This window comes from Malaya genurostris, chromosome 2 (assembly GCF_030247185.1).
Source record: "Malaya genurostris strain Urasoe2022 chromosome 2, Malgen_1.1, whole genome shotgun sequence".
Lineage (NCBI taxonomy): Eukaryota > Metazoa > Arthropoda > Insecta > Diptera > Culicidae > Malaya > Malaya genurostris.
Genome location: NC_080571.1, coordinates 74358018 through 74371924, shown reverse-complemented (window position 1 = coordinate 74371924; position 13907 = coordinate 74358018). Strand labels below are relative to the sequence as shown.

The 13907-nt window shown below is 39.5% G+C and overlaps 1 protein-coding gene across 4 annotated transcripts in view; it reads left to right on the top strand.

The window, feature by feature from the left end:
• The window catches only part of LOC131431882 (nucleoprotein TPR), a 408135-nt gene that overhangs the window by 333887 nt on the left and 60341 nt on the right, over positions 1-13907 (top strand). For all 4 annotated transcript variants that reach the window (XR_009229752.1, XR_009229753.1, XR_009229751.1 and 1 more), the window contains exons 6-8: positions 2830-3117; positions 3180-3611; positions 3737-3892. Coding sequence is in view for 1 of the 4 variants with exons in the window: in XM_058597827.1 (XP_058453810.1) it covers positions 2830-3117; positions 3180-3611; positions 3737-3892 (876 nt within the window). In the remaining 3 variants the exon portion in view is untranslated. The remainder of the gene's footprint in view (positions 1-2829; positions 3118-3179; positions 3612-3736; positions 3893-13907) is intronic.

The following is a 13907-nucleotide window of genomic DNA, read 5'->3' as shown; positions in this document are numbered from 1 at the left end:
TTTTTTCCAAAATTTAAAGCTTTATTGCGAAAAAGTGCTTACAGATGTATTATTCAAAGTACTGTCCGTCGCTAGCGACAACTTTCTCCCATCTTTCCTGGACTTATTTGACGCTATCCATGAAGCAATCCATTTTTCCAACTATTCGAAGGATTGAAAATGTTGATCTGCCAGGCCGTGTGCCATCGAACGGAATAGGTGGAAGCCAGAAGGGGCGACATCGGAGGAATACGGCGGGTGGGGCAAGACTTCCCAGTTCAGCGTTTTCAGGTACTTTTTAACCACTTTTGCGACGTGAGGCCAAGCATTGTCGTGTTGGAGGATGACTTTGTCATGTCGCTCTTGATACTGTGGCCGCCTTTCTTTTAGTGCGCGACTAAGGCGCATCAGTTGCGTTCGGTAGCGATCTCCTGTGATGATTTCACCCAGTTTTAAGAGCTCGTAGTAAATTGTTATTCATCTTTGAAGGTTTTTTATCTTCCACCATCATGTTTGTCTACGACATCGAAATCACCATTTTTAAAACGTTGAAACCACTCCCGACACGTTCTTTTACTCAGAGCAGCATCACCGTAAGTTTCTGAAAGCATTCGATGCGCTTCAGTTGCATTTTTTTCGAATTGTAACAGAAAAGTAAAACTTCCCGCAAATGGCGAGAATTGGGCACATAAACAGACATTTTCGAGCGTGAATAATACGAAAACAAGAACAACTGTCACTGAAACGGCAATGACAATTCGTTAGGCACTGTACACACTCACTTTAAAGGCATTATCATCTATGTATTTTGACCAGCCTCAGCCGGTACAGCCACCTATCGGAGAACGGCGGAAGCAAAGTTGTACACCTGATAAAAAAGAACTTTTTTATTTTAATAAAAAAATGTGTTTTTTATGGAGAATTAAACTAAACTGGAGGTCATTATTATCCAAAAAAATTTCAAATAATTGTATACATATTTCCAAGCGCATGGAGATTAATCATCATATTCTGAAACCTACACCCAAAAAAAAATCTCTTTGTAAGCGCTTGACTCAAAGTAACCAGAAAAAATCCAGAAGTCAATAGCTATTCGTATGTGCTGCGAATGACTGTTCATTGGTTGAGTTTAAGAAATGATTAGTCATCCAGGGTTTCCGATTACAAGTAACCGGTTTGTGTGAAGCTCTCATGACTTTTTTCATATATTGTTACGTTCCGACTTCAACTCATCAGCTCTGAGCAGTTCATGTTGAGCTTTCACGCCACTCAGTAGTTCAACATAAATTCTTTTGGAAAACTCTTTAAGGTTCACCGAACCAATATGTCGTAATTTAATAAAATTCTGAACATCTTCAGTAAAGGCTCAGTATAATGGTAAATCGTAACGGTAAAGTTCATGTAGAGTAAACTTTACACCTACTTAGCGGCTTATGTTGAATGATGTGGCAGTTCTTCATGAACTATTATGCACTGTTAGGTCGAAGACGAAACGTAAAAATTAAGCAATGATTAGTTCACCGAATCTTACTAGAACAAAATTTAAACTAAATAGAACATTACGAGGGACTGCAAGTTCAAATGGAGGTTGTTCATTGGTGGGTCGTAAAAATTTGCCCAAATTACCTCAACATCACCAATTATCTGTCGAGCAATCATCGATAGAACCGACTCGCAACCTCATTCCAGTGATTGCAAACGCAAATGTGATCGGTGCGTTCGCGACCGTGGATTTCACGTGGTAGGGTGAATTTGGAAAGCTTGAATCGCCTGCTTATTGGCGGTAACGCCTTTTCAAATTCGGTCCACCGACTTGTGTCAGGTGCGAATTTGCCAGCGATGCAAAGCTACGTTTGCCAACATTTATTCAATCTTCAATCGGCTAGGACTAATTGCCCGCATCAACGAAAGTCGTGCAAAACCGCACCGCACCGCAACACAACTGATGATTTCGAGTTTTGTGAATGTTGACACGGTTCGGCGGTCTCCTTTCTGTTCTGTTTTACACCAATGGGGCGTTCGCACGACTGTGGGTTTGTGCCACGCATTCCACCCAAGTTAAGTGATTTGAATGCATTGGAAGCCAACGCACGTGCGAGTGCTGAGAATAAGTCCGTGGTATTGTGCTATTAGTACTAAAATTGCATGCAACAGCATTTCCGCTTAACAATTAGTATTTACTGTTTTTGTTTTTGCTTTTTGCGGCGGTCCAACCGAGCCGCAGGGGGGAAGGAAACATTGAACTTAATCGTGTTCACATTCGCAACATTAGTTCGAGCATGGAATGTGAGACGGTTATGCTGGCACCGAGTTACATGGCCGGTTCGCGGATGAAACGAATCAGACATTTTTTCCCAGAAGCAAGTCGGGCAATTGGAGCTGAACCGAGCGACAATCGTGGGCTCACTCGCTGCCAGGGCAGGGTTGAAGCCGTGCTGGTCGAAGATGTGCCTTTGCGATGGTGCTCGGAACCACTGGCTTCAACTCTGCTGACATCTTGCCGCGCTTTGAGGTGCAATTTCGATCCATGCACAACAAGTGCGTAGGATGATGCATGAAAGTTATGGAACATCGCCTCGTAGCATAATTTACTTTTACTCTCACTGTCAGATGGCCGAGACGAAGATGGCAATCTTCGTGGTAAAAGTTTATGTAATTTTGCATCGCGAAAGCTGACATTTCTGACATCGGTCGGATTGTTTTTTATGCTTCCATCTGGTTGACATGACAGCTTATGACAACCTTCCGCTGGTGGTGTCATAAAACAAATATTTTCAAGCGCAACTCCGATTCGAGTGTTATAAAGAAATTATACACTAATGAAAACTCCTTTCTCTTTTTTATTTTCAGATGCGAAAACTGCATGAGTCCGAATCATGTAGCGGAAACGTCAGCCAAAGTGACAGCCACAGTAGCATCCGTTCGGTCTGCGAAGAATTGGAACGACAGAACGATGCTGAAGCTGACGCAGTTTTAGGACAGTCACTAAATCCGCAATGTTCTCCTTCGCCGGACTTCGTCAAACCTGACGGCATCGGTCAATCAACGAGTGACTATTTTAATTCTAGTAGAAACTGTAGTAGCTTAAGCATAGACTTAGAAACGACGACGTGTGGCTATGACGAACATAGGTCAATGGTGAGTTACTGTATGACTTAATCGCACTAAAAAAATTTCAACCGCTCTTTGAAAATTTTCAGCCACACGAATCACGAACCATGGAAGCTCACAACGATTTGCACGCTTCTTCTAGTAGCAGTAGTATTAGTAGTAGTAACAGTAGAATAGAAAACACAACCGACCCAGTTCCGATGAACGGCAGCACATCACCGAGTAAAATCGGAACGACTAGAATCGACCAAATCGGACCCCGGCAACTGTCGGTGACATCGGATGCCGATTCGGCCATATCTTCGGCACCGCCGTCGCTCAGCCCACAGGCGACCGGCTGTCCGAATTCTCCGGAAGTTTGGCGAGCCCATCATCATCCGCAGGTAGCACTGCGCGACCAAAGCCAACTAGTCGAGATCAAAATGGAACTGGACCGGATGCAGGCCAAGTACGACCTACTCAGCGCAGACTACGGTCGGGCCAAGGAGCAGATCGATGAACTCGAACGGGAATTGGTGGAGGTCAGTAACTACTCAGTAGAACTCTTCGGTTACAAGATAGAGGCGAAACTCTCGATTTCGTATCTCAGTAATCGAGTTGCAATTTCCACCGTTCATTGGTTTCATTATCGTTTCTCCCCTTTTAGGCTACCCAAGTAACACAGGAAAGAGCGAAAATTGTTGAACGCTTGGACTACTTGGAGCAACGAGAGGAGAGTTTGTTGCGCGAGAGCCATGAACTGCGCGAACAAAATGAACTGCTCGAATTTCGCATCATAGAACTGGAGGAGAGCCACGATAAGGTAAGTGAGATGTAACGCAGTTTGTTTGAATGTGAGTAACGACCGAAGATCGTTAGTGGTTTGAATACTAGCTAAGTTCGGATATGTTGGGAGTTATCTACTCGAAAATGCAATAACCGTTTATATTGTCTGAATTGGATTCAAAGTGGGTGCATGGTTGTTCAAATCAAACAAAGTTGTTATGGCTTGAATTGAAATTTTAAATAATTATCATAATCATCATAAACTTATCTGAACGATTTTCTGTATTGAGGCAATCTAAAGTTGCCCATTAACATTATCTGATAAGTCATGAACTAGGCTAATCGCTGGTAAATGTTTTAAAAATGTTTAATAATTTTCCCCAACCCTACGGTGTATTTCTAACTGATGGCCAATCAAAGTATTTTAGATCATTGTTTTGGGTTCTAAAAGCTATTGGTGTGATAATGCTTTTCTCTTGTCAATTAGACAGTCTCACTAAGGGCTAAGGACAGCACATTTAAGTCGTAAGTTTTTAAATACTTTTCCGTTTCAAATCAAATTTTCTTTGAAACGCTGATGAATATCGAAAAATACACCTGACAAAGTTTTTGAAATTTGGTTAAGAATATTCTGTGAAATTTTCAAAATGATTCATTGAGCGCACCGCTCGAGCTGTATTTTTGCTGTAGTTGAAGAACTGCTAAAAAACTGCAACGTTTTGAATGACATACCTCCACGTGCTCATCGAATATCTTCACTTTTAAGTAGTAGCGTTCGGAAAAGGGAGAGAAATAAAAAAAATCGCACGCGTGTAGCTCTTGGCTCCTGAAAATTTTTCTGGCTACCTAGAGTTTCATTGATTCAAGGCTTCAATGTTTTTCAAGGCTACCTGAATCACTAACAGTCTTTTTAAAGACTAACAATTAGTCAGCCTTTCTCAAGGCTACACAAAGTGTGAAATTCTAATATAATCAGTATTTTTCAAGACTAAGAAATTAATCATCCTTTTTTAAGGCTAGCTGTTCAAAGAACTATTCTTCGAACTAACTGTCCCGGGATGGCGGTTCAATGCATAGTACGAGCCCCGACCTGGAAGGATTCTTAGTGTCAGTAGGATCCATAGTACTAGCCATGCAATGATTCTGTACACTAAGAATCGGCTGCGAAGTCTGTTGAAACAGAAAGGCCAAATTCCACCAAAGGAATGTAAAACCAAGACTTTGCTTTTTTTCTTCGAACTAATCAGTCTTTATTAAGACTACCACAGAATCAGTCTTTATCAAGACTTTTCCAAACTAGGAGTCTAATCGAAGACTAATTTAGCCTAGTTAATTTAATTTAAAATTTCATTCATTTCAAAAATGCCTGCGTCCAACCGGAAAGGCAACAAGCCTAAGGCTAAAAATAATTCAACACAGAATAAATCACAATCCGTTATTCAACATTATTCTAATAACATTCACGATCTTATAGAATCTGAATGTAAAAATAAATGACAACAGACGATTTTCCCTTCCGTTGATTCTATGCCGTCTAACAATATTTACGATATTCTTCCTGAATCCGATTGTAGCGACATAGAAGAAAATTCTTCAAAAATTCTCAAAATGGACGCTTGTCGTTCTGGGAAAAAACAACAATCTATGCCTCCAGTGACGGTGATGATTTCCGACTTCAAAGCATTCCGTACTGAGCTTTCTAATTTTCTCCCGGAAGTAAAAGTTTCATTTCAAATCGGACGAAGAGGAGAATATCGAGTCTTGGTTGATGGATTGGAAGATTACGAACGTCTTATCCGATATTTGTCCGAGAAACTTCATAAATTTTATTCATATGATATAAAATCAGACAGACCCTTCAAGGCTGTTTTGAAAAGATTATCAAATGATCAAAGTACTGATAAAATTAAAACTGAACTAAAAGAATTACTTCATTCAGTAATAGCCGTTCAACCGAGAAGGTTGTGTATAGAAGCGTACAGTTTAATAACGCTGGTTGGTTTACACGCGTTAAATACGACAACGGTTGAACTACAGGTAGAGACCTGTTGGCAGCAGCCGTTAAAACGTATAGTCGTGCTGCATAAGAGAGCCCTAGTGCTGGGCCAAGCTGGTGAAGGAAACAACAAAGGGCGTTTCCCAAACTCTACCCAGGCCGCAATATACAGCCACAAGTGCTGAGCAGGAGAGTGCAAAGGCACATCGAAGAGGAAGAGTGCAAAGGAACATAGAAGCAGGAGAGTGCAAAGGCACACCGGTGCGAAGGCACTTCGGTGCAGAAGCATATCGGTGCGGAGCACTAGGAAGAAGGAGACAAGACAACTCGGTCTTTCCACTGCCATACAACACGCAGGTATACACCGGTGACCTGCGCTGGTTACAGCTGGCGAAGACGAAAGTAAATCGGAATTCGAGTGGTGCTGGATGTCAGGTAGCAGTAGCATCACATCGTATTCTATCGCTACAGTGAGCTTCAGCATTGTATCAACGTCCAGATACATCCAACAAGAACATCTAGAGCAACGAGGATCTACACGGCAGTGCAACGGAGATAGACAACAATTTCAAGGTAGAAGTTTTTTCTTTTCCTTTTGATTGAGTACTGTGTAGTGTTGGTTTCAAATTTTATTTTAAAGTTTAGTTAAAAATTTTAATGTAATGGATGAATCCATGGACGTAAATCCTAGCATGAATCCGATACCCCCACGAACGAAAAAATATCAGGAGAGCTCTTCTGGGCCTTGGATAGTCTTTTTTAGACGTATATCAAAGCCATTAAACATTTTTCAAATTAATAAAGGTTTGACATCACGATACTCTTCAATCAAAGAGATCATAAAAGTAAATAACGATAAAATTCGTGTTGTGGTAAATAATTTGAAACACGCGAATGATATTGTCTCTTCGGAACATTTCAATAAAGAGTATAAAGTTTACATACCCTCCAAAGATGTCGAAATTGACGGTGTTGTTACCGAAGCGAGTCTTTCGGTAGATGATTTACTCAAGCATGGTGTTGGTCGTTTCAAGAACTCTATGCTTGAGGGTGTGAAAATACTGGAGTGCAAACAACTGTACTCAGTAGTTCATGAAGAGGAAAAAAAAGTTTATCGCCCATCAGACTCGTTTCGAGTGACATTTGCCAGGTCTGCGTTGCCGTCCCATGTCTATGTCGATAAAATTCACCTCCCTGTTCGGCTTTTTGTCCCAAATTTAATGAATTGTACGAACTGCAAAAAATTCGGCCACACAGCTACTTACTGTAGTAATAAACCAAAATGTATTAAGTGTGAAGGGCCTCATAAAGATAATGATTGCAACAAGGAAATTGAAAAATGTATTTATTGTGGGAATAGTCCTCATGATGATATTTCAGTATGCACTGCATTTAAAGTGCACAAAGACAAAATTAAGCTTTCTTTAAAAGCACGGTCTAAGCGCACATATGCAGAAATGCTTAAAACGGTCATTGATGTCCCCCCTTTGGAAACCGAAAACGGGTTTTCAAATCTAGAGGAACCAGAGGACTCTGACTCTGACGAAAATAGTGAAGGTAATTCGTTTATCACTACCCAAGGGTCAGTTGAGAGAAAGAAGTCTTCCTCCAAATTACCAAAAAAGACACCTAAAATTTCATCTTGAAAAAAAGATCCCCGTGTTAAACAAAAAAAGTCAAAACCAAAGACTGTGCCTCCTGGTTTGTCAAATTCACAAACCAATCCAGGATCTAGTACAGAAAAAGATAATAATCCAGTGGGCTCCATTTCACAGCCACCAACAGGATTACTGAAGTTTTCGGAAATTGTTGAATGGATTTTCTCAGCATTCAATATATCTGAACCCTTAAAGACCCTCATAATGGCATTCCTTCCAATAGCTAGAACCTTTTTGAAGCAGTTATCAGCTCAATGGCCATTTGTCTCAGGTTTTGTATCTTTTGATGGATAATTTATCACCCGTCGCAAATGATACAATCACTGTCCTGCAGTGAATTGTCGAAGCATCATGCCAAAACTTGATTCATTTAAAATATTATTGCATAGTCAAAAATGTGATGTATTTGCTTTATGCGAAACATGGCTTACTTCAAACATAGCTTTAAATTTTAATGATTTTAACATTATACGTCTCGATAGAGACTCTCCGTATGGTGGAGTGCTTTTGGGAATTAAGAAATGCTATTCCTTTTATAGATTAAACATCCCTTCAACTTCTAGTATAGAAGTTGTTGCTTGCCAAATAAACATTAAAGGCAAAGATATTTGCATAGCTTCGGTTTATATTCCTCCAAAAGCACAAGTTGGACAGCGACAGCTTAATGAAATGGTTGAAGCCCTTCCTGCACCACGATTGATTCTGGGAGATTTAAATTCGCACGGTATTATGTGGGGTTCCGTTTACAATGATAGCAGATCATCTTTAATACAAAACATTTGTGACAATTTTAGCATGACGGTATTAAATATGGGTAGCATGACACGGATCCCAAGACCTCCGGCACGCCCAAGTGCATTAGATCTATCTCTTTGCTCAACATCAATTCGACTAGATTGCACCTGGAAAATATTGCCTGATTTACACGGTAGCGATCATTTACCAATCATCATCTCAATTAGCAGTAGCAATTGCATTGCTACTTCAGCTAGTATTCCATATGATTTGACAAAAAATATCGACTGGATTAAATACCAAAGTAGTATCTCTAGTATTTTGAATTCAATGGAAGAGCTCCCTCCACTTGAAGAATATGACTTCCTCATTTGTTCGATTCTGGAGGCAGCAGAACAATCCCAAACTAAACGCTTTCCTGGGCCAACGACTAACAGAAGGCCTCCCAACCCCTGGTGGGACAAAGAGTGCTCAGAGGCTAAACTCGCAAAACAAAATGCTTGCAAGACGTTTCTAAAACGGGGAGGAGGAACTCCTCAGAATTTTGAAAAACTTATGGTTTTAGAAACCAAGTACAAAGCATACTTCGAGCCAAAAAATGTAGCTATTGGAGACATTTTGTCGAAGGTTTGTCAAGAGATACCTCAATGAGCACTCTTTGGAACACGGCCAGACGAATGAGGAATCGTAACGTGGGCAATGAGAGTGATGAATACTCGAACCGATGGATATTTGACTTTGCTAGGAAAGTTTGCCCAGATTCTGTTCCTACGCAGAGCATTATACGGGAATCTCCTCTAAATAATGGTTTTATTAATAACCCATTTTCAATGATGGAATTTTCTATAGCACTCTTGTCTTGTAACAATAACGCTCCAGGGTTGGACAGAATTAAATTCAACTTGGTGAAGAATCTGCCCAACCTCGCAAAAAGACGTTTGTTGGAATTGTTCAACAAGTTTCTTGAGCAAAATATTGTTCCACCTGACTGGAGACAAGTGAAAGTTATCGCCATTCAAAAACCGGGGAAACCAGCTTCCAATCACAACTCATATAGACCCATTGCGATGTTGTCCTGCATCAGAAAATTGTTCGAAAAAATTATTCTACGACGTCTCGACACTTGGGTCGAGACGAACGGTTTGTTGTCAGATACTCAGTTTGGCTTCCGTAGAAATAAAGGGACGAATGATTGCCTTGCATTACTTTCGTCTGACATCCAAATTGCCTTCGCTCAAAAGCAACAAATGGCATCTGTATTTTTAGACATTAAAGGAGCATTTGATTCAGTTTCCATTGATGTTCTTTCAGACAAGCTCCACCAAAATGGACTCCCAGCGGTTATAAATAATTATTTGCACAACCTTTTGTCAGAGAAACACATGCATTTTTCACATGGCGATTTGGCAACACTCAGAAATAGTTACATGGGTCTCCCGCAAGGCTCATGCCTCAGTCCGCTCCTCTATAATTTTTACGTAAATGACATTGACAGCTGTCTAGTAACCCCATGTACACTAAGACAATTGGCAGATGATGGCGTGGTTTCAGTTACTGGACCCAAAGCTATTGATCTGCATAAACCATTGCAAGATACCTTAGATAACTTGTCCGATTGGGCTGTTCATCTTGGTATCGAATTCTCTGCGGAGAAAACAAAGTTAGTCGTCTTTTCAAAAAAGCATGATCCCGCGCAGCTTCAGCTCCATATGATGGGAAGAATGATCCAACAGGTTTTAACTTTTAAATACCTCGGGGTGTGGTTCGATTCCAAATGCACGTGGGGAGGACACATTAGGTTTCTGATAACAAAATGCCAACAAAGAGTAAATTTTCTTCGAACAATAACAGGATCTTGGTGGGGTGCTCATCCGGAAGATCTAATAAAATTGTATCAGACAACGATACTTTCAGTGATGGAATATGGATGCGTTTGCTTTCGTTCCGCTGCAAACTCTCATATTATCAAACTGGAGCGAATTCAGTATCGTTGTTTGCGAATTGCTTTAGGGTGCATGCATTCGACACATACAATGAGTCTTGAAGTTCTGGCGGGAGTTCTTCCATTAAAAGATCGATTTTGGGAGCTTTCATCACGCCTGCTAATAAGATGTGAGGTGCTGAATCCCATGGTAATTAATAATTTCGAACGACTAGTCGAGCTTCGATCTCAAACAAAATTCATGACAGTATATTTTAACCATATGTCACAGGAAATCAACCCTTCAAGATATATTCCTATCCGTGTCAGCCTCCTAAATGTCCCTGACTCAACTTTATTTTTCGATACATCCATGCAGCGCGAAGTGCGTGGAATCCCGGATCATCTACGTTCGACGGAAATCCCAAAAATATTTTCAAGTAAGTTCAGGCATATTGACTCTGAGAAAATGTTTTACACGGACGGATCGCGAATTGAAGAAGCGACAGGGTTTGGTATGTTCAACAATAATGTTTCGGCCTCATTTAGGCTTCAAGAACCTGCATCTGTTTATATAGCAGAGCTAGCAGCAGTTCATTATAGTTTGAGTGTAATCGTCACATTAATTCCAAACCATTATTTCCTCTTCACAGATAGTCTGAGTGCAATTGAAGCCATTCGCTCAAACATGGCTGGCAAGACTGAACCGTTTTTCCTGGGCAAAATAAAACAGTGCCTGAACGACATATTGAACAATAATTATCTAATCACTATAGTCTGGGTCCCGGCTCATTGCTCCATTCCTGGCAATGAAAGAGCCGATATTTTAGCCAAACGTGGTGCTATTGAGGGTGAAATTTATGAGAGACCAATTGCTTTCAACGAATTCTATAGCTCGTCTCGCCAAAGAACACTTGCCAGCTGGCAAGCTTCTTGGGATAAAGATGATCTGGGTCGGTGGATGCACTCAATTATTCCGAAAATATCGACAAAGGCATGGTTCAGGGGACTGGATGTGAGTAGAGATTTCATTCGTGTGATGTCCAGACTCATGTCCAATCACTACACGTTAGATGCACATCTCCTTCGAATTGGGCTCTCCGAGACTAATCATTGTGCTTGTGGCGAAGGTTATCGAGATATTGATCATGTCGTTTGGACATGCGTGGAGTATCGTGATGTCAGATCTCAACTAATAAATTCTTTGCGTACCCAAGGTAGACTATCCAATATCCCAGTTCGAGACATTCTTGCTTGTCGTGACCTTTCATACATGAAACTTATTTATCATTTCATAAAGAAAACTGGAGTTTCAATTTAATAAAGGCCCCTTTCAAGACTTAGTTCTGATCCCAGCTGCGTCCATGAGTTCAACCAATAGCTAAATTAGAATAAAAATAATGTAATGATACAAACAAACTCGAAACAGTTTATGAAATTATTAACAAAATGTCTGAAAATAACAGCTTATTTTATAATTTATAGAAGTTAATCGTTTGGTTCAAATAATATTTCCGAGTAGATTTCATAATTAATGACGAGTTACCTAAGATGATATTTAAGTAATAAGAGAATATGTTTTAATAAATGCCAAACGTTGTGACTATGTTAGAATTAAATTAGGATAAGAATATTATGTAAAAGTGATGCTACGGCGAAGAAAAACTTATGTAAACTGCCTTAAGAAATAAACGTATTTATGAAAAAAAAATAAAAGAATTACTTGGTTTTGCCTCTTCCCAAGTAATACTTATGATAAAAGAGCGAATGGTACTTTCAAACCACGCTCTGGAATTACCCATGAACTTTACTTAATACACTTCAATCGAGGTGGTGTAAACAATTTGAGAACTTTAGATAAAGTAGGTTTCATTTCCCACATTGAAATTCATTGGGAACATTATAAACGGCATAATCGTATTGCAAACTTAACGCAATGTCGTCGTTACCAAGGCTTCGGCTATGGAACCAAAAATTGTCATATGGATATACGATGCTTGAATTGTGGTAAATCGCATTCGAAAGACGTTTGTCCAATGAATGAAACCACTGATAAATTTTCATTTTCAAATTGCGATGGAAATCATAAATCCAATTATTTGAAATGTCCTGTCAGGCATAAAAAAATTTAATTGCTCGTTCGCTTAGACGACCTTAAATTTACAAAACATACCTGAAAATCAAAAAACCGTTACCAATGCCAAGCCTAATTCTTCTAAGGGACTTATTTCTTCGAATTTAAAACAAAAAACAGGTACACCTTTCAATTCGTCTTCTAACGAAAACAAATTTATTGACAGGTAGATCGACCTCGTCATCATCTTCTTCTAATGTCAGTTACGCTAGTGTAACAGGTAGAAATCTACCACTTAATTCTTCTAATGTAAATAATCAAAACATGGAAACGCCTTGCAGTTCATCTTCTAACGAAAACAATATATATTTGCCATTCCAATGCATCGGCGAACAATTAAATTTCTTTAAAGATGATTTGCAAAAACTCACAAGATATCGACCGAAATGTTTCGTAATAGGGGACTTAAATGCAAAGCATGTCCAGTGGAATTGCAAGCAAAATAACAGTAAAGGTAAAATGCTTCATAATCAACTCTCAGCTGGTTATTTCACTTAAAAAAACTTATTCTTATTAAAAATCTTTCCGATGTTGGTTAAAATTTTCATCAAATGTTTTCCATAAGCTTACTTCCCAAAAAGATGGAAAAACGCTAAAGTAATTCCTATCCTCAAACCTGATAAAAACCCAGCAGAAACATCAAGTTATCGACCAATTAGCTTACTTTCTTCTATCAGTAAACTTTTTGAAAAAATTATCTTGTTGAGAATGTTGTCTCAAATAGATGAGAATTATTTTTTTTTACCAGAGCAGTTTGGATTTCGTCATGAACATTCAACTACTCATCAACTTGTCAGAGTAACGAACATGATAAAAGCAAATAAATCTTCTGGGTTATCCACTGGAGTTGCTCTTCTAGACATAGAAAAAGCATTCGACAAGGTTTGACACAAAGGTTTAATAGCAAACATGTCTGATTTCCAGTTTCCTATTTATTTGATCAAAATTATTTAACTGATCGTACTCTTCAGGTTAGCTATCAGAATTGTAAATCTGAATTGCTACCCGTACGAGCCGGTGTTCCGCAGGGTTCCAGCATAGTTCCAATCTTGTATAATATTTTCACTTCTGATCTTCCAAATCTACCCGTTGGATGTAAGAAACAGAGCTGCTAAATGTCACTATCAACGAGCAACTTTGCACGACGAAGATTGGAAAGTTTATGTCACCGGACTGCTGCCAACCAGGCTCTACCAATCGTCATATATTGAGTGTCTGAGAGCCGATCTGTCATAACTTAAATTCTCTTGATATTATACTCACCACGACGCTCATTGATTGCCGATGCGATTGATATTATCTTCACTTCTCCTGTCACTGCTTGATTACGATGTGACTAAATATTAATCAAGCAGCATAAACATTGAATCAAATTCATGTACACCAATAAACACCGAAATCCGATGACTTTTTACAAAGAACAATGAACTTTATCAATTTATGTTTATGTTAGTACTCTCATGGAATTTTTTTACTTCAACAGGGAATAGGAGAATGAGAGAGAGAACACTTCCGGTGAAACCCTCAACGAGTGAACACGTCGTATCCTGTTAGTGCGGTGCAAATTCGAGTATTTCGCGAGAAAGAAAGGATTTTCATCCGTACTTC